This window comes from Acanthochromis polyacanthus, chromosome 10, assembly GCF_021347895.1.
Source record: "Acanthochromis polyacanthus isolate Apoly-LR-REF ecotype Palm Island chromosome 10, KAUST_Apoly_ChrSc, whole genome shotgun sequence".
Lineage (NCBI taxonomy): Eukaryota > Metazoa > Chordata > Actinopteri > Pomacentridae > Acanthochromis > Acanthochromis polyacanthus.
The window spans coordinates 27,566,941-27,587,448 of record NC_067122.1 but is presented as its reverse complement, the minus strand read 5'-3'; the positions used below and the strand labels follow the sequence as shown (position 1 = coordinate 27,587,448).

Sequence of the window (20,508 nt, the reverse complement as noted above, 5' to 3'; positions counted from 1 at the left end):
ATATGCTGAAGCCCAACATGCAGTTAAGTCTAACAACTATTGATAGACCCAATGAAATGATATTTGAAGGCAATCGTATTTGGCCAACTACCGGGGGGAGGCTAACAGAGGCAGCGTTGGGTTGGTCTGCACCGGCTACTGGGGCCTGACTAGCTACTGCAGCTAATGTGTGGTTTTCCATGGTGCATATGAGCTAAAATAAATCCATTAACCGCACTTGAGCACAGTGTGTTGACAACAGGGAGTGACAAAGTACACTTACCACAGCATCAGACTTCAATACGTTAACAGAGCAGGAGTAGGAGATGCTGCTGTCTGCTTACAAATGCTCTTGCTAAGTGCACTCCGGCGTCATCTTTTTCTTTCATTCACGCTTCCTTTTTTGCAAAGTTTAGTGTTTTTCTGAATTACCTGTAGATCTTTACTTAGCTGATAGATTTGTTTATCCAAAGAAAGTGCAATAAACAGGGCAGATCTACTTAAGAAAACAGAGAGACACGGATGCTCATTTAAGTTCAGCAATTTTGTGCCCCATTTATTATTATCATGATTTGTTGTCTGATGCAAAAACACAGCAACGACGACAGAATATTGGCATATCAGTCAGGGATGCTCTCTCAATATTGGCAATGGTAACTGCCATGAAAAAAAGTGGTGTCATTTGAGTACTAAAATCCAGGCTGACCTTTCATGGTAACTTAGGTTAGACTTAATGAAACCTGCCTCGTTTCCTTAAAATGATCCTGATTTACTGAAATAAGTATGGCTTAACAATGCTTATTGAACCAGCATCTGCATTGCACACTTGCCTTTTTGCTCTTAAAATGTCGATACAAAATAAATCCAGCAGGCACAGTTAAAGTAAAATGAAGTGAAACACTCTAAGCCACTGCTGATGTGTTCGTTCAATACATTTAATATTTACAGCACTTTCAAACTACTGTATTACATTTGTTCTGTTGCTACTCACGGGCAAATCCTGTCGATAGCCGAGCACAGAACATCTGTTATTACGGTGTATGCTGCTCACCTCTGTCACCAGCGTGTGTGTTTTCAGGGTTGAGTGTGTCCAGCAGGTGGATGGAGCTGGTGGGTCTGGTTTTGCTGCGGTCGTCCTGCTGATGGTCCGCTGAGCTCAGGCCGTTCTCATACAGCTGGCTCTCGCCGTGCCGCAGATGCCAGGTCAAACCTAACAGGTGGACCGCTACACACACACACACACACACACACACACACACACACAATACACCCACACAGGCATAGACACACACAGCGACAGCCACAGGGAGGGGAAAAGCAGGTAGAAACGATCATTATTCAAGGCATGTAGAGGGGTGTGTCTGAATCTTCTTTAATGCCCATCTTACAGCACTCGCTCTCTTTATGTGCTTATTAGTGCCCGGCAAGCAGCAGACAATTAGCAAATACACTTACACACACACACACACGCACACACACAGATCTATATGCGCACACATACATGCGCACATGAGCAGAGAACGTGGCAAAGGTGGGCAATTAAGGCAGATCTTCAGAGTCTGCGCCCAAGGCTGGTATTAAAGCGGTAACACAGTCTTTTATGCATGACTAATGATGCTTTGAAAGCTGCTGCCGATTCACAATCCATATGGGCCTTTTAAACAACAAAGGGTATGGGAGGATACTGGGTTCTCCTCCCACTCATAAAAGTGTTTACTAGGACAACAATCCGACATGCCGTTAAATAAAAACAACTAACACCTGCCCATTAAGGAAATTAATTAGCGTCTTGCACGGCTGTCAATAAACTGTTCAGTAAAACCTTCACCTTGCTCCGACCAATCACAAGGTTCCGTTCGCATGATTGTAGTCGTAATTTTTATTTACTTTAAAAGATTTCCGAAAAGGTAATGTGCCTTTGCTGATAGGGAAGAACAAAGCAAATGAAATAAATCATTGCAGTTATTTTTTTTTCTCCTCCTCTGACACATTTGGAACATCAAACAAAAGCAAAGGCTCAAATCACAAAGTTACTATGTGCTGGTGGCAGTCGGAGGATGGCTGCTGCATGCAGATCAAGGTAAGGAACTTCTAACGACTTCAAACATCTTCACTGTCTGTCCTCTTTCTACTGATTGCCGACACCCAGAAAAAGCACTTGACACGAGCTTGCTAACACTTGCACAAAATGGCTGCTTAGAAAAACAAATCCACAATTACACGGCATAAACCAACGCAATCACACAGGTTTCATGTGTGCACGCATGAACACCCACCTACACGCTCACCCACACGCCGTCCCCCTCGGCTGATGAGGAATACCTAATTAAAACTCCAGATAGTTGAAAGACATTTTCACTTGTTTTCCCTGTTGCAGAAGCACAGCAGAAAGGACCTATTTTTCTCAGAAAAATACAGCAAATCTATGATGAGCTCTGAGAGCTGAAGCCGGCGTGGTCCCATGCTGCACTCTGGGATCTATGGGGATCAGCAAATCATACATTTCAACTCCTGACTAGCCCTAGCCACTGTTGGTTTAGCTATCTACTCATGCACAATATGAGCTCTTCAAAGCAGAACACTGACGATTACTAGGGCCATGAGGGAGACGTCATGCATCATTTAGTTCAGACTAATTGAACTGTCAGCCTGTGACGAGACCAGACATGGACACGTACAGATTCTTCACATCAGTGGGAGTACGAGTCACTCATTTTTAAATAACTATATATTTCAACACTGTAGTTTTGCTTCTTTTCAGTTTAAAAGATGCAGTGTGGGGGATTTTCTCATTAACACATTGGCGTGAAATTAGTTGTGATGACTCATTCTGATGCTGAGGAAAGAAAAAAAGCGACAAACAGTCACCCAAATGATCTGCCTTGTACACTCAATTTCATGGGTTTAGTTTACAGCAAAATCCCCTCTGGTTGTCTGGTACTGTATGTACTGCATCTTTTGACAGGTGGGAAGAAAAAAAAAACAGGCAGGTAGAAGGAAACTCATGGAGAAAAAAGAACATATTGATGATAGTCAGAAGCACATGGCAGATTTAGAGACGATCCATCTGAGATTTCCTGGAAGCCCATTATCAACTCCTCTCCATTAGGATTAAACATGAAACATAGTATTGCAAAAGTAGGTTTGCATTCATCATCACTGTTTGCACTGCATTATATTTCGCAGTGGAGTGGAACAACCTATCATAGTTTCATAAATTAGTCCGTAAGAGTGCTCAGTGAGGGATGACAAGTTATTCCCAAACTGATACATTTAGCATTTCCACCATTCAATCTTTCGTGCTCCATTCTCTGCTCACTTCTTCTCATCTGAATTGCTTTTCTTGCTCTCCTTGTTCTCTGGTGCCACCACCCCCCCTCTCTCCCAAACTCCTCCTGTTAGCCAAGTATTACCCACTCCAGTTATGACTCTGCAGTGACAGTCCTCACCGGCTCTCCTACCTTCTCCTCTTTCCCACTCCATCCCTCCTCAAAAGCCCCTCAGACCATACTTCTGCTCCTGCTCATCAGCCTCTCCTCTCTCTCTCGCTCTCTTGTTTTATGGCTGTTGACCTTTTGCCAGAACACTTAGCATCCACAGTCACAGAGCGTGCACGTAAACCGAGGCGAGGAGGAAACAAGGAGAGGAAGGCAGCAAACAGTGAGAGTCTGTGCTCTTGTACTTTTGAGGATCTGATATCCTAACAGTAATACTAAGACTGGCTGAGGACGCGCTTGTTGTTTTTCACTTGACTCGAGTTAATTCTGGGTATTTAAAAATTCTCAGAGCCCCAAGCAAGGACGGGACTGAAGCTTAAATTTCAGTTTAAGGTTTGGGGATACAGATAAAGTGGGAGTTATTTTAGATGTCTAGGACTCTGCAACCAAGAGACTCATCCATTTGCTGCAGCTGACTGGCTGTTGGAGCGTTTCCATGGCCTGGATCGACATGAAACTTGCTCCGTTGTATTAGTAGAAAAAAAAAGATGAGCAACTGCTGAGCATGAAGGTTTCTTCTTAACCTTGGAAATATTATTTCGACAAAACAATCTTGACTCAAGAACCACTTACCAGCATTTTCAAATGGAGCTGGCTCAGTTGTCATAGAAATATGTTGGTTGCCTAAGTTAGACTGTTGTCATAAGCTCCAGGAAGAGTGAGTGAGTGGACCTTGGGTTTGGATTATGTTGTCAAATGAACAGCTGCTTCAGTACGCTGTCTATCTAGCTTGATAAAAGGACAAACATACATGCTTGTGTAGGTAAAAATGTAAGGAGATAAGTTAAATAGAACTCCCAAGCAGGGCTGGATTAATAAGCAATGGGGTGTTGATGTCGATCCCAATGAATGGCAGCCTTTTCAGTTTTAAATTTCACCTCAAAAGGGCACAATGTCAAATAAATTACATCTTCAAACTGCTAAACTAATTTGTCACTGTGGAAATACATTTGAGGAAATGCAAGGATATAAATACTGTAAATATGAAGCGACAGGCAACAGTTAGTTCTCTTAGCTTAGCCTTAGAGATCCAACAATTGGTAAATTGAAAATTTGTCAGCTACTAAATTAATCATCAACTATTTTGATCATTGATTAATGAGTTTGAGCATTTTTTTTGAAAAGTAAAGTCGTCTAAATTCTCTGATTGTGGGTTTTTGAATTTGAATATTTTCTGGTTTCTTTCTTCCTCTATTACAGCAAACTGAATCTCTGGATTTGGGCAACATTGATTTACATTTTTTCCCATATTCTGATATTGTAAAGACTAAACTATTAATTGATTAAGAAAAAACATTTGACAGTCAATGAAAATGCTTGCAGGGCTGCTTAGTGTAAAGACTGGACTAGCTCTGCCCAACAGTAACTGAGTCTCTCTAAAGACGGATGAGAGACGTATCAACCGTCTCATCTAACTCGCAGCAAAAAACCACACATGTACATTTGTTCATTCAGGAAACAAGGACATCACTAACAAAGGTCCCCTGGTGAAACTGAGCTGCGTATGGTTTGTGTCTTAACCACTCGGTTACCAGGATGCTCTGTGTTACTCAGGAACATTTATGACATCCCAACAGAAAATTTTATAATGGGACTGAACAGCAGTACAAGAAATAGTTCCTCTGCTTTTCTCAACTCTGTCACTTACAAAATCTGATACATTTTTCATCTGTTCTGAGGACACATAAAACACATACTTGCTCATACAGAAACACACTTAGACGCAGCGTGCAGTCCGTTACACGAGCAGCATGTGCTCAGCGTGAACCTTCACTCTCACTCTCTTTTCCTCCTGCACCGTCTATCCATCTCCCTCCCGGTGTCCACCTTTTTCTCATGCGCTCGAGCAATAAAAAAATAAATAAGTAAACCCCACATAACCGTCACATGTTAGAGAGAGTTCTTGGAGTGAGTCCAGTCATTATAGCAAGAGAAGGAGCAGCAGCACAGTGCGACAATGAGCAGCAGTGCAGCAAGCTAACAGGCCAAGGCCTTCGCACACATGAATCATTGATCAGTGTGACAGTGAGATGACTGCCAGAGGTAATAGGACTGCGCTGCTGTGAGGGGGGGTTCTGTAGTGTACCCTCGCTGTCGGCTAACCCGCCGAGATGTGTGTGGAGGATGAGGCAGGCTGAAGAAGACAAGCGCGCCGGGTGTAGGGAGAAGACTGAGACAGTTCACTATTAAAAGAAGGCGGGATGCTTGATGTGGCTTTTTTTTTTAAAACTACCACAGAGGCGGGGGAAAAACCAAAAAATGTGTGAATAAAGTTAGCAAGTCTGCACAGATAACAGCCACTCCATTGGGGGCTTTGTGTATTAACAGCAGGGATCCAAAGATGTATAGACGGCGTATGTTTATAATAAAATAAATTACAAACCAATAAATTCTTCTTTTCCAGATAGGCATGTTTTAAAAAGGAGATTATTTGAGCTGGTAGAGGCGACGATAATGCTAGCTTGCTGTTGCTGCTGCAGTCGTTGGTATTATTGTTGTCAGGCACGTGTGTGTCTCCAGATTAGATAGAAATGATTGTGGGCTCCAGTGATGATTATATTTCACACTTGTGGTGGGAGAAAGAGAAGGAGATAGAGAAAGAAAACTGTGTGATGTGTGTCTATGTGTGTGTGAGAGAGAATGCATTGCTGTTTAATGCTTGTCTTACACTACATGTAGTTATCTAGTATTTCTAACAGTCCAGGGCTGAGCTGCAGGGCACAATGGCTGAGATTGACTGTGAATATACTGTCCTATCGATAAGCATTACAGCCAAGGTAGCACTGCAGTCAGTTAAAAATGATTTATCAATACACTCACATAAGCGGAAACACACCCGGCTCTGATTGCCAAGTTCTTTTCGCTCATAGACATAGCTAACCGCCAACTATATTCCGTCTGACAACCAAAGACTACAGCTGGCTTTGCCCGGCAGCAAACACTTTCAAGAGCATCAGTCATTCGATTTAGTGTGTAGTTTAGCATGTACAGTAAAGGCAATTGCTCATCCAAGTTCTGCATGGCTGTGTCAGCCTCTAGCTAAGCCAAAACTTCTGACGGATGGCAGAAAGAAAGGCAGAAAAAAAACAGAAAAGCAGGGCGGAGGGAGATAAAAGACACAGAAGAGAGAAGGAGAGAGGGGAGTAAGAAAGAGGAGAGAGACAAATGGGGAAAACAAGTGTGAAGGAGAGTGAAGGAGAAGGACTTCAGAGCCAATAAAACAAATCTGTGTCTAAGTCAACGTTGGAGTAGAGACTGAGAGCCTGGGGGTCCGCCTGCCCTCCCGCCTTTTCGCCTGTCGACCCTCGCTTCCCTCTGACAGACGAGAGGTGCTAAAGTGTTTTTCTTACTCCCCTTCCACCAACTCCTTGAAAGCTACTAATACCACTGTCATGACTGTTTAAGTGTGCATGTTTGTGTGCACGAGTGTCTGCCTGCTGACATTTCCTCGCTGCGTGCCGGTGCGTGTTGGCGAGCCTGGCGCCGCACTCTCTCGACTGGTATAAACCTCAGGACTCATCATCGGTTTGACCTTGCTAATCTGGAGAGGGAAGTCTTGTTTGGATAAAGGGATAAAATGTCGGAAAAGAGGGATAAAGGAAGAGCGGAGGTGGCGACACACGTCTCGCGTCGTGAATGATGAGATTTGCCGTATATCCTGGTGTTTATTTACCAGTAAAACTCACTCTCACAGTTATCTAGTTAGTCACGGTATGGCGTACACCAAGTCCAACGGATCACAGCTTTCTGCTTCACGCATTTCTCTGTTGTTCTTTCATTTCTAATCACGCCTCCTCTCTCTTTCTGTCAGAACCCCCCCTTCCCTTCCACTCTCCCTCTGTCTGTCTCCCACTTGCTGTCTTACTGATCTGGTCCCTTTTCTGAAAGCTGAGTCATGTTACAACAGACAGAATAGTGTTAAATGAGCAGGAGATCGGCGCCATGTTACATTCCCCTCCAGGCAGCCACCATCTACCAATACCGAGAGCTGAGACACTGCAGACTAACAGCGACTCGCAACTGCCGCTCACATACAGCTCAATCCCTGCATGTTTGTGCGTGGGTGGGTGAATGCGCTTGTGTGTGTGTGTGTGTGTGTGTGTGTGTGTGTGTGTGTGTGTGTGTGTGTGTGTGTAAGAGAGTGTAACAGAGAGGATAAGAAAGTAAAGAGTGCGTGAATGTGAGTTGCCGTGCACGTCCGCGTGCACGCGGGTGAGCATGTACTTGCCTGGTGAACTATTGGAGCTATTGAGGCTTTTTTTTCATTGCAGCCTCTCTGACCTTCTGGAGACATTTTACCAAAGGGCTCTCTCACCATTCAGAGCTTTCTGACCAGAGTCTGTCTAGCCATTTAAAGCAATTTTACCAAAGGCTTCTGTAGCTGTTAGGGCAGTTTTAGCAAAGGCCAGCGGGTTTCTTAGAGCTGCATCAGACGACCAAAATAAAGGGCTGAAAACAAAGAGAAACTGGACCAATCAATACAAACCCCAATGAGGCATGAAGCAGCTGACTGAAAGAAGCTGGGAGAAGCACTTGCCTGCACACACACACACACACACACACACACACACACACACACACACACACACACACACACACACACACACACACACACAATCCAGATCACAAAGTCACATAAACATCTACCTGCACAGACTCATACACACAAATATTTGAACACACAAGCACAAGCATTTAAGGTTTGTTGTTTTTCATTTTTAATAAAAAAAAAAAACACCAAGATTTTGTAAAGCAGGAAACAAGTTTGAGTCAATATTTTACCCAAATTTGTGTTCACATGCATTAAAAGAATGCACACTTTGTAGTAAACAAGCTGGGAAAGGGTTTCAATTGAATGTGTTTCAATTAAAATAAATTTAAGATAAAAATGAAAAAGAAGACGAAAATATTCTGCAAAAGGTACGGGCCATTATGCATTTTGCTATTTTTGTAAAAACAAACAAATTAAATATATGGTTAAATACAGGTTGCAAATGTTTTTTTATATAAATATCAAACATAACATTTGTATTTTCATCTGGTTTTTTATGTATTTTATTCTGCTTACAGTCAAAATTAATAACAACAAATTACATATTTGTTTAGTTTTTGAGACATAAAAGCTGAAACAAATAAGCCGAAGAATATGCAGTATTTATTGCAAAACAAACACATCATCGCACACGAAAGGTAATAGTCCTGTAAATATGAGCTATCGTAACGCAACAGCTAACAACATCTGTTGAAACAAAAAAATAAAGCCAATGCACAGTGCAGAACGCCGCGGTGTTCCTGCACTGTGATTGAGTCACTGTGTGTGACAGCGTTTTTGTGTCCAACTGAACTGTGCAGCGCCACAACACTCCTAATAGAAAGGATTCTAGTTTCCAGGCACTACTGGAAACAAGTTGTAGCAGCCAATCTTACCCACTCAGCATTGCTGAGTAGATAATTGGTTGCCAGTTGCCCTCCTTGACAGAGCTGCACAATGAAGAGGATCGCCGCTGATCCCAGACACACAGGCGACCACCTGTTCAAAAACTTTCCTTTGGGGGAAGGTAACATTTCATTAGGGCTACGCCGACTCAGCACCTAAACAGCTTCATTCCGACAGCCATCACCGGACACAGCTGACCCCCTGACATTACCTCTATACACAATCGCTGGCCTCCTGCCCACCACCTGCCATTAGAACAGACTGCAATCCCCTTTATGCAGACTGTTTGCTCCGCTGGGGATATCATTACTGTACCATGTGGCTACAAGCTAATGAATGCACTATAGTGTACACAGTATCTTTTCAGACCATTGGATTCATCATTACTGTTGCTTCCACAAGTTTGGAGTCTTCATTTTACCTGCTTTTGTCCTCTATGTCACCTAGCAACAGCTTCAGGAAATTATATCACTAAAAGTTCAAAACTTCTGTAGCTTTTTATACCGGCTCCATACAACCATCTCAGCAGAGTGCAGTATGCTGTGCAATGGCTTGCAGATTGTGCTGTCTGATTGCATGCGGCCACAGTTCAGGCTGAATAAAAGTAGCAGATCTTCACCAGAGTGAATCAGCACGTTTAAGCTTTTCCAATTTAGACCTGGACCATCCTTTCATTTGCTGCTTGTTCAAAGTCTTGGCTTTTTTGTCCTTCGAATCGGTAAACTGAAAAATCAGGTCAAGGAGTTTTTCACTCTATCTTTCTGCCGAGAAATTTAATTACAGTATTTACTTTGCACACAGCAACTGAACTGGAAACTAGCTTATATTGAAAATTTGCTTTTAGAAAACTTAGCGCGATATGCTGGATTTCTTTCCCAAACTTTCGCCTTTATAAGTCACAAATTTCATGACAAGTTTTATTTCTTTTAATAGAAGCTAGATCAAATCACGACTGTCAAGTGACAGCTAGCTTGCTTTCACTAAGTCACTTATAATTTGCACTGTTCAAAACAGTTAACTGCACAATTTGTCCTGCTGGTACAAGGGATTGGCTTTGGCTTTGACAACGGCAAACATGGCCTCAGCTAAAGCCGGGAAGAATAAATCACCAGGTTTCTTGTTTTCTCAGGTTCCAAAGAAAGTTTCTGCTGTGCTTGCTATTAAAGTGTAACAAGTTAGATGAGAGCCTGGAGCACCAGTGTTGAAGAAGAACAAAGCTGGGTAGTCGTGTGGTGTGTAAAGAGAAAGTGATGCACCGGTGCCAACCAGAGACAAAGGTTTCTCTTATCAAACACACCTTGGAGGCCTTAAACAGAGGTTGTGCCCGCCAGGTAAGTCTTCTCACGAAAATTTAACTATATCTGAGGCAGAATGGAGGCTTAAGGTCCACTATCTCACCTAAAAAGTTACATATTTCACTTTTAGGAGGCACATAAATTCAATTACAAAAGCTCACCTAGTTTATTTCCTGAAAGCATCAACATTATTTGTGAAGGTTTTCTACATACCTACATCTTCAGTGTTTACTTTGTCTGTATAATTGGTATCAAACCATATAACCAATCTGGCAACAGCAGGCATCACTTACTTTCTTGAAGAACTTTCATCAGTTGCAGCTCTCTAACAGCTGCTGGTTATAAGTTGACAGCCAGGTTCATTCTATCGACCACCTGTATGTCTGAAGAGAAAATACGTTGCATTTGTGTGATCCAGTGTGATTAAACACCAGCCACTGCTCACAATTTTGGTTCATTTCATTTTCCATCTTTAATGCTGTCCAAAACACTCTCTTGGGTTCATTATCAAGATACTGCCAGATTTCCACAGTCGGTCATATGAAGGCACTCGATACAGGAAGTATCCTACATGGAAATCTATGGGAGAATTCTGCAATGGTGTTCATGGTGGTCTTATGACACATATCCATCCCTCCCACCGAAAAGCAAATCATCTGCTTTCTGACCGGTGAAATGGGAAACACTGAGCCAGTCATGTTTTAGCACTGTGTTTAAAGCTGTGTGGTAGACCTTATTTTGGGGCAAAATCACCAAACCCTTAAAACGTTTTTTGTTGTTGTTGTTTTTTTTTTTTAAATCCGTTTTTATGTCTTAGTAACCATTGAAAGTGAAATTGAAACTGAACTTATGAGCAATGGTCGTTGTAACTGTCTGGGGACATTACCAAGATGGCTGCCGAGTGGTGAGATTTTTAAAAGGACAAAAATTATGTAGCAACCACTCATCTTCACTCTAAAATGTAGTTTTATCTCCTTTTCTTTTGATTCCTCTCTCTTCAACAGAAAGAGAAAGGATAACTAAATAGCCAACTTTAATTTGGTGTAACTGCAGCATTAAGAGAGGTAAGTCAAAGCGTACATGTGGACTAAACCATTTGCATCTTATGTAGGGGGTATCCGTAAGAAGACAGCAGTTATTCTTGAGCCTTGATTCAGTTTGTCAGTTATGTACACTCTCAGCTTTGATTTCTTTCTTCACTGATTAATTCCTAATGAAGTTAAAACTGTAGATCAAAGAGAAAATATTTACTGCGGGTACTTCTAACAGCCAGTAGGAGGTGACTCCTGTGATTACTAACAGAAGTCAGGTTGTGCAGAAGTTTATTTAATAAGGACCCAACTTATCCCTTGATTTTTTACCTCAGTAAACCTTTCCTTAATGAGTTTATGGTCTCAATTGCTAGTTTCTAGTCTCCTTCAATATGGCACGACGGTCATTTTGTAAATTATGATCCTATTTAGAGGAAAACAAAAAATAAAACAGGGCTTGCTTCAGGCTTTGCTACCTTGCGATTGACAATCCATCTTTTAAATACAGTCTAAGGTATATAAAAAAGCTTTCAGTGCCTGTGCACTGGCATCTAAAACAAATTAAGATATAAATTTAAAATGCGGAGTAAAATTATGCTGCTCCTATCACTGCTTTTCTTAGCTGGAAGAAAATACATTCCTTAATAGTCTTTCTAAGCCTTTTACCCATCAAGCATGTTAAATATTATCATAAATCTTTGGCCGCCCTCACGACGTGCTTAATGATCAAACACATGATTCACAATCCATCACTGTCAATAGCCAATAGGTGCACTTTGTTTGGCTCACATCAGCTCGGAAACAGTGACAGCAAGCTGTGGTGGCAACACTCGTGTTTACACCATAACCTCTTCTGTGACTGTCAGAACGTGACAGCAGATGCAGCAGCTGAAAGAGTGAAAAACGATTCTGTTTCCCCATCAGGTGCTTCCTGCGGTCACACATTGTGATTCTCTCAAAAATGATAACGGCAGCAGTATATGGCACATTTGACATTATTTGCAGATGCTAGCTTTGATATTCCCTTTAGCTCGGTTGCCTTTCTGCGCACGTGTTGTGATTTAATGTTTACGTGAACAGAATTAGAAAAGCCATAATGCAGTTCATTGTCTTTTAATCCTGTTTGACCCGCAATTTCCTGTCAGGAAGTCAAATCAAATAAACCTGTCCAGGCCTCATGTATATTTGGCATAATGTGCTACTCAGCTGACAGTTATAATTTCCCAGCTTCGCAGCCACGGTGGTCAACAACACAGAATAGAACATGCACTTAATTTATGATAAGCTGTAATCAGCTTGGTGCTATGAGACAGACAAGGCCTGCTAGGACGTTTGGAGGAGAAATCCAGATCAAGAGCTAGCGACTTAAGAACTCTTTGTCAGTTCTAGACACCAATCACGCAATTGATGAGGTTTTTTTTTAAATAATATTAATACATGTATCTGTAGATTTTATATAAATTAATTGCTTCATCAAGCAGATGTATGAGAATGAGCATGTTTTGTGTAACTAAAATTAATTCATTTTAAAATGATAAATGACTAATTTATCACATTTAGCAATCCGAAAACAAGAAAATGGATTACATCATTCATCTTCCAAAAATGTCATCAGTTAATTTTTTAGCTTTCCTTTAACTGAAAAACAATTTCAGCCTGTATTGTAGGCCACACACACCGAGCACAAATGTTAAAGCTGATGCAATTAGTCAATTAGTCGGTCTGCAGAAAATTATTGCAACTATTTACGCAGTTGATGAATATTTTTGGGCCATTTTTCAAACATAAGTGCCAAACATCTGCTGGCTCCTGGTTCCAAGATGGATGTGCTATTTTGCCATTTATTCTTGTAAACGTGAATATATTTCGCATTTTGACTGTTTGTTGGACAAAACAAGTCACTGGAAGGTGTCACCTTAAGGCTCTGGGAAACCAAATAAAGAAAATAATCTGCAGATTTATCGTAATGGAGGGGAAAACAACAACAAAAAAAACATCAGTTGTAGCTCTAATGAACACATTTTTTTTCCTTGGGAGCACAGTCGGGAGACTGTACCGAGTTTGACCTCTGTGATTAATATGTAACTTTTAAGGCAGATGCTTGGAAACGCAATCAGAAAATAGATCTACTGCCAAAAAAGCATCATAGTAATAAACTTAAAGCCACTAAAGACTCATTTGGCTCTTTATGGAACCACCAGGTGCCCGGAAGCTACGCGTTTCGCACAGCAGAACTATAAAGAAGATCTTAGCTTAAAGTGAATGCGGGCTGTGTCTCTGTGTGTGTGCAAGCGACTGAAATGTGATTTGGAGGTGATTATTTGATTGCAGCATGCTGCTGACTTGCTCATTTCACTTGCGTCAGAGGCTTCTGCCTGTTGCCATAGAGATGAGCATCGTTCTTAAGTGAAACATCCCGCCCTCTCCCCTCATATTTGATTGAACAAGCGAGGATTGTAACTGTTTAAAACAGCAAGATATTCATTAATGCAGAAAATACTCTAATTAGCTTCCTTTGACAGCACAATAGAGCAAAAGTAGGTAGGTAGAACATAAACGAGGCCTAAAATAGAAAATGAGTTACTGGTAGTGTTGTCAGTAGCAATATTCTTCAAGATTACAGATGCAATCTTTATCTGTCCTCTATCTCTCCTTAAATGCCCCGTTCGCTATCATAATGCCTGCTCCTCATATCTGATGGCCGTGCTGTGCTTAATAACAAGCTACGACTGCGGGAGGGAGGGGTACGTTGGGGGATAAACAAATTAACAAAGCTATTCACAGCCCCTGCTACACCAGGGGGTATGGGAGGAGAGGAAAGAGGGCAGTAAAGAAAGAGAGGAGCACTGCTTTAGCTAATCACAACAGGGGGCATACGCTGCAATCACTTAGGCACAGCATTATCTCTGCAATCATGCATCGCCCTATTGTTGTGCTAATTGGAAACCTTAATTTGAGACATAATATTATTGCCTCATTATTTGCTGGGTTACTTTCCCCCAAATTAATAAACAAGTCACACGACTAACACGGCGAGCTTTAAGGAAAGGCAATAATTTGAGGTGGGTTTAAAGAAGCGGTTTCAAAAAATCATCAAGGTCAGATGTGTTCATTGAATTATTAAAAGCTACATCAAATGCTCAGGATCTGCCGGACCGTTACACCGCTGCCCGCCCCGTGTCTTTACAAGGCGTGTAAGATCAGCTACAAGCTCCGTTACATGCACAACCACGGACGACTGCAGCAAGCACAGGAAAGTTTTGGCTGAGCTTCATGAGAAAAGATGAAGATTCAGCCAAATGTAGCAGCTGCGTTAAGATGATTTTCACCAAGGAGGGGGAGCATCTCCAACGCTGTGAAATGTTTGGCTCCAGCTTGGCACGACTGTAAAGGAATATGTCTTTTTTTTTTTTTTAATGTTGCAAATGTCTTGATTCAGTTAGCAGCATCTGCAGTGTAAAGTTGACAGACAATGAACGTCACACTTAGCTACTGCAGTATAAAGAAAAAATATATGGAACATAAGTGGTCAGAAAATTAAAATTTCTCAAGGCAAACATAACGTAATCCAGTAAACACTTCAAAACCGAGAAAATACTGAGCTTACAATCACATAAAACCAAGAAACACAGCAAATCCTCACATTTGATGAGCTGGAATAATGTTTTGTTTGCTTTTTCTTGCCTGAAAATGTACTTAAATAATTCATCAGTTATCAAAGTTGTCTCTGTTGAGTGCCTGATTTACGAAGTGACTGATGGTGTCAGCATGCGGTGGGGGAAAAAGAAAAAGAAATCAAATATCTGTCATATAAATAGTAATAATAATAATAAATATGTACAACAACCTCCTACCTAAGTACAGTACAACAATCAATGGAAGTTGATTATATTTGGAATAAAGGAAAATTCATTATCATATTTTGAAAGTTGAATAAATTAATTTCGTTTTGTATTACATTATGATAATAGGAATTAATCTTCAATAAGAACTTGATTTAATGAGGGTCTGACTCCAAATCAATAAACACAGCAAAAGTCAGCGTGGCGATTATTTGATGAAGATGAGGAGGCAAAATACCACTGGGGCAGAGTTGTTTTTTTTTTTTTTTCCTCTTCCTGTCACTGACTGGTAATTAATTCATTAAAATTACTGAATCATTATGTAATGAGAGAACCTAATCATCTGGTGGCCTGTGTCTCAACCTCTCCCCCTAGACAAAGACATTAAGTCCATGACCACTTTAATCTTGCAATTTGAATATCTTTGATTTACAGGCGAACATGTCGTCCGTGCTCGCGTCCCATACATCTTGGCACGGTTGCCATGGTGACGTCAACATGGAGATCAATCATTTGCCAAACAGGAGTGGAGCATGACACCAATTAAAAGGTGATGTCGTCTCCAAGTCATCACTCACACTCCTCACTAATGCACTAATTACCGGGGCTGGGACATTAATGGAATAGCATGGTTCAGCCTGGGGATTAATCTGCATGGATTTGTGTGTGTGTGTGTGTGTGTGTGTGTGTGTGTGTGTGTGTGTGTGTGTGTGTGTGTGTGTGTGTGTGTGTGTGTGTGTGTGTGTGTGTGTGTGTGCGTGTGTGCGTGTGTGTGATGTCTGTCTGTGATGTGTATGTATGTGTGTGAAAGTGTGTGTGATTAATGCAAACCCCCGCCTGCTCCGGCGTGACCTTGAGCACCACCACAGGAGGGAAATGAACTGGCTGGGTGGAGGGTTGGGAGATCTGCACTTGGGATGGCAAAGGGAAACCGATGTGCAACGGAGGAGCCAAGGTTGAGGCGGAACAGGGAATTGGTACAATCGGAGGAGATCGATGAATAAATTTGGCTTCTGACTTTGACAAACTCTGCTGATGATCTTGCGGACTACAGAAAAAAAAAAACTTCAAAAACTTTCTGGTTTTCTGAAAATTCCAATCAAGTTAGTAGTTATCATAAAAGCTAGCATTAATCTGCATTCATGAGCGCCGCAGTAATACCCTGCATTTATTAGCATTTGCAGTCAGTTTGGATCCTTTACTCAAGTAAAAGTAGCAAAACTACAACTCAGAAAAGACTGATCCTTATTCCAATCCTTTAATATTCAGTCATTCATTAATTTCTCCAACTTTTATTGAACATCTCAACACTAAGTCTGATCCCACACTTATATTTACATAAATATTGATTTAATAACCGTCGTACCCTTCATTGGCCGCACATTATTTCTCACAAGTTACTCAATCAAACTACTGAATGGCCCACACAAAAAGTATTACGCTTAAATTATTGATATGACATAAAAAAAAGTTTGAAGAGAAGAAATTGACTCCAAAAAATTAATGCGATGCAATTAACTGTAGAGACGATTGCCTCTGTTGGAACTTTACTCTCAAAAGCGGTAAAATTCTGTCATAAAGGAAAGTAGAGCACCAACGGGCTTTAGCTGGACAACACAAAGTAGTAAAGAAAGAATCTGATTTTAATCGGCTTGATTTTAGCCAATATAGATCCATTAAAATATGCCAGGATGCACTGCTGTTACTTGTGCTTTACTAGTTTAAGCTGCGACTGCTGCTGTGTGGTTTAATCTGCACCAGCACATCATATTCAGTAAGTTTGACCTATATTACTAAAATCGTAATCTGTGAAACAGCTTGCACCTAAACAAATGTAGTGAAGTAAAACTAAGCAAAATTTCCTCCTGAATGCGAAAGAAATAGAAGTTTAATGAAAAAATAAATTAATTAAAAAGGCTAAATAAACAAAGTATACATATTATGATTAAAGCTGTTATAATGGAAGTAGCAAAGTTGTGATTGAAAAGAACAAAACAAAATGAGGGAGTTAAGTAATAAAGCCTCACCTTAGAGCAAATGATATATTTAATTGAATTAAATGTTAAATAAACATCAACAAAATGTGTAAACAATTAAAAAGGTGCAGACAGTAAGGTCATAAGCTTCGACAAACCTGGATTGATTAATATAATAAAAGCAGCAGGAGCGGAAATGTAATATGGTGATTGCGTGCGCTTGTGTAGCTGTGTTTGTGTGAAAGAGAAAAACACTGAGTGAGTTACTGTATGCGAGTATTCATCATAGGATAATTACCAGGTTTGTGCGCTTTGGTCCAGGACAGCTAATTTACAATTCAGAATATCCTACAGAGGGTCGCACTCGGAATATAACACAACACTGCTTCAAAGTAACAGTGCAAAATTTCCAGGAGTCCTGCTTTGATCCCATATTGATTCCCTTTTCTTTCTTTTCTTTTTTTCTCCTGTATTTTCTCTACCCTCTGACACCTGCAACATTCAGTGCGTGTAAAATTCCCTGTTCTGAGTTGTTTTCGTATTTTTTATATCGATCCTTTTTTTTGAATTAATAGGCAGTCTCTTGACAAGCCTCCCAATTTCAAATCCATTTTGAAAAGGTGCTTTTTTTTTGTAAACTGAAGTTAAAAAAAACAAATGCTGTGCTCGATGGGCGACGTATAACTCACCGATGACATATGTGAGCAGCAGGGCCAGGGTGAGGGTGAGGAGAGACGCCGACAGGGCCGTGCACTTCCAGTTGCAGCAGCGGTGAGGCTTGTTGAAGGTAAACAGTGGTCTGGTCACGCTGCTGCGAGGGAGAGGACGTGGTGGAGGCGAGTACACCGTCCCCGAGGTCAGGGGGTATCCCTGCCCCGCCCCGGACAGCAGGGCAGAGGAACCAGAACCCTGCTTGAACAGGAAGTGTCTGTGGGAGAAACAGAAACAACAAAGTTCACATCAATGTGTAATCCACTGTTTCCTAAGCCCCACTCCTCCTTATACTCTTGCTATGCCTGTCAAACTGTTGCAAGTCTCTTGTAGCGTTACATGCATGTCAGGCTAAATTATGAAACCATAAATTATTAAAAATGTTCCCAGATTTCACTTATTTATAGGCATATTGATACTACCATTTAGATTATAAAAGGTGAAGATCTAGATATGTGTGGTAAAGGTTAAGTCAGGTTGTCCGCTACAGCTGTTGGTAGATTGTGTTGTGCTATTAAGTTGCAGACCACAACTTCAGCCCTGCATTTGTAAGGGCATCAGATGTGGGCAAACATCATCATCTGTGTCTGAATCTCCCTCTGATGTACGGCTCCTTTGGCGCAGTTTCCATTTAAAATGGTCTTTTGCATCATGCACACTGGACGCTACCACCTTGATGTCTCACACAGGCTGTGCAGTGAGTGTATTTTTCATTTTTTGTCGGTACGATAACACAGGTAAACATCGCGTTCTTGCTGATAATGTATTAAAATGTTAATATCTAATACATTTAAATGTCTTTTATTCATCATTTCTATGGATTTTATTGTTTTTTCCATTGGGTGGATGAAGACATTGACATGTAGAGACTGACCATTGCATTAGTTTTTTTTTTTTTGAGAAAATGGGCTTTAGACTTCACACAAAAGTAGACAGAAACAGCTTTTCACTTCGAGCCTGCAACTGTTGATAGTGTTGCCTGACATGACAGCTGTTGCTAACAGCTTTTATCAGCTGTAGCTAGCTCATTAAGCTAACATTAGCTGAGGGAGCTGAGTAGAAAACCGAGTCAGACTGTTTAACATTTCCAGCTGACTTGTTTTAAAATGAGAACCTTGTAAGAGGGGCCTTAAATATGCACTTGTAGGGAACATACATGATATTGTACTAAAAGACAAAATTGCAACACCCTCAGCAGCAGATGAATCATAGAGAAGACACCAAAATGAAGCAAGTATTTGTGTTGTCGGTGTCAAGGCCTGTTTGTTCTAGCAACACTATGAATACGAAGACACATGCGATATTGTTACTTTGAAAAGTTTGATTTCACAACTAAAGAGTAAAGAACAGGACAAAGTACCTAACAAAGTTACCCTAAACTCTAAAATGCTACACACTGGTTGTACAAGTCATGAATGGTGGCTCTTATAAACATGCGATCTCACAAGCAAATGAACCTCTCAGCTAAAAATATACATATTTTACCATGTTAATGTGTCAATACAGGGGGTCCTCGGTTTATGACATAATGGACCTACAGCATTTCGTCGTTAAGTCGGAACTGGTTACACTGCTTGGAAGTAGTTGGTGAGCGGAGCGAATGAAGATGTTGTCACGTGGCGCAATGGGAGGAAGACAGCTTTGCTTACATTTGCCGATGTCATGTCATGACATGTGAGTTCTGACTTTTGGCGAAAATTAACTTACATCGCGCCACAGAAATGGAACTCCGGGGTAGGTTGAGGAACCCATGTATAGTCTTCTCATATGCTAGAATATATGGCATGAGCAAAATATGCCGTCAACACTAATTCCTGAACATTTCCACTTAAAAACTCCATCGCAAAGATTTGTACAGAGTCAGACTTCTGGGTTTTCTACATAACAAACCTAAGGGACTAATGATGGTAGCTTGTGGGGTGGAATTTTCTGCATCCTCATTTTTCTACAGAATCAGTTTAGAGTTTGAACAAGTATGACTGAAATCCTCCAAAACTACAACTTTGCACAGTGTAAGGTAGTAGAGCTTTAGTGATTGATCATAAGAGAGCTGGTGTGCTCCAATTGTATTGAATACAGACAGGTGAGGGAATAGAAACAAAGGAAATATGTAAAGCTGCAAATTCTTGAGGAGGTTATGGTATAAAGTTACATCCAAATCATTTTAAGACAAAAAGAAATAATTTTAATGAAAAAAACTTACATTACGCGTGTAATTTTGATACAGACATGAGTTTCTAAGGGTTTACATCTTCAACCAGAGAGGGCCTTTAATAATGTGCCGCTTGGCCTTGGAACTATGCTGAACACTTATGGCAGCAAACTGCTTTGCAAAACAAGCTAATGACTGCAGTTTGTGTGTTTATGTGTTAATAAATACTAAGATTTAATTAATTCTTTTCACCTCCTGCTTGGTAAGGCGAAGAAAAAAAAGACTGCTTTCTCCAAACTCTTTAAATGCTGATTATCAATCTAACTACAGCACTGTGCAACTTTGGCACGTGGACAAAGCTTGAAAGTCCTGCTAGGCTTCGCTTCAGTTGTTAAACAGTGATTGGAAGACTGCTGTTCGAGGGAGGGGTTTACCAAACTGTCAATTAACTGCCGTCCTAATCTTAAGAGGAGGCAGCCGTTCCGCATTTTGTGTTCCACAAACTACCTGCCCCCTCTGGGACCACCGCCTGTGTCTTTCTAAAGTAGATTATGATACAAAGTGGGAAACAATCACAGTTAGTGTGCG

General features: G+C 40.9%; 1 protein-coding gene across 1 annotated transcript in view; it reads right to left on the bottom strand.

Moving 5' to 3' along the window:
• tenm1 (teneurin transmembrane protein 1) overlaps nt 1–20,508 on the bottom strand; it is a 194,627-nt gene that overhangs the window by 103,357 nt on the left and 70,762 nt on the right. Inside the window, exons 5-6 of the mRNA XM_022205180.2 lie at nt 17,747–17,985; nt 1,031–1,204 (exon numbers count right to left, since the gene is read on the bottom strand). Coding sequence (XP_022060872.2) covers nt 1,031–1,204; nt 17,747–17,985 — 413 coding nt within the window. The remainder of the gene's footprint in view (nt 1–1,030; nt 1,205–17,746; nt 17,986–20,508) is intronic.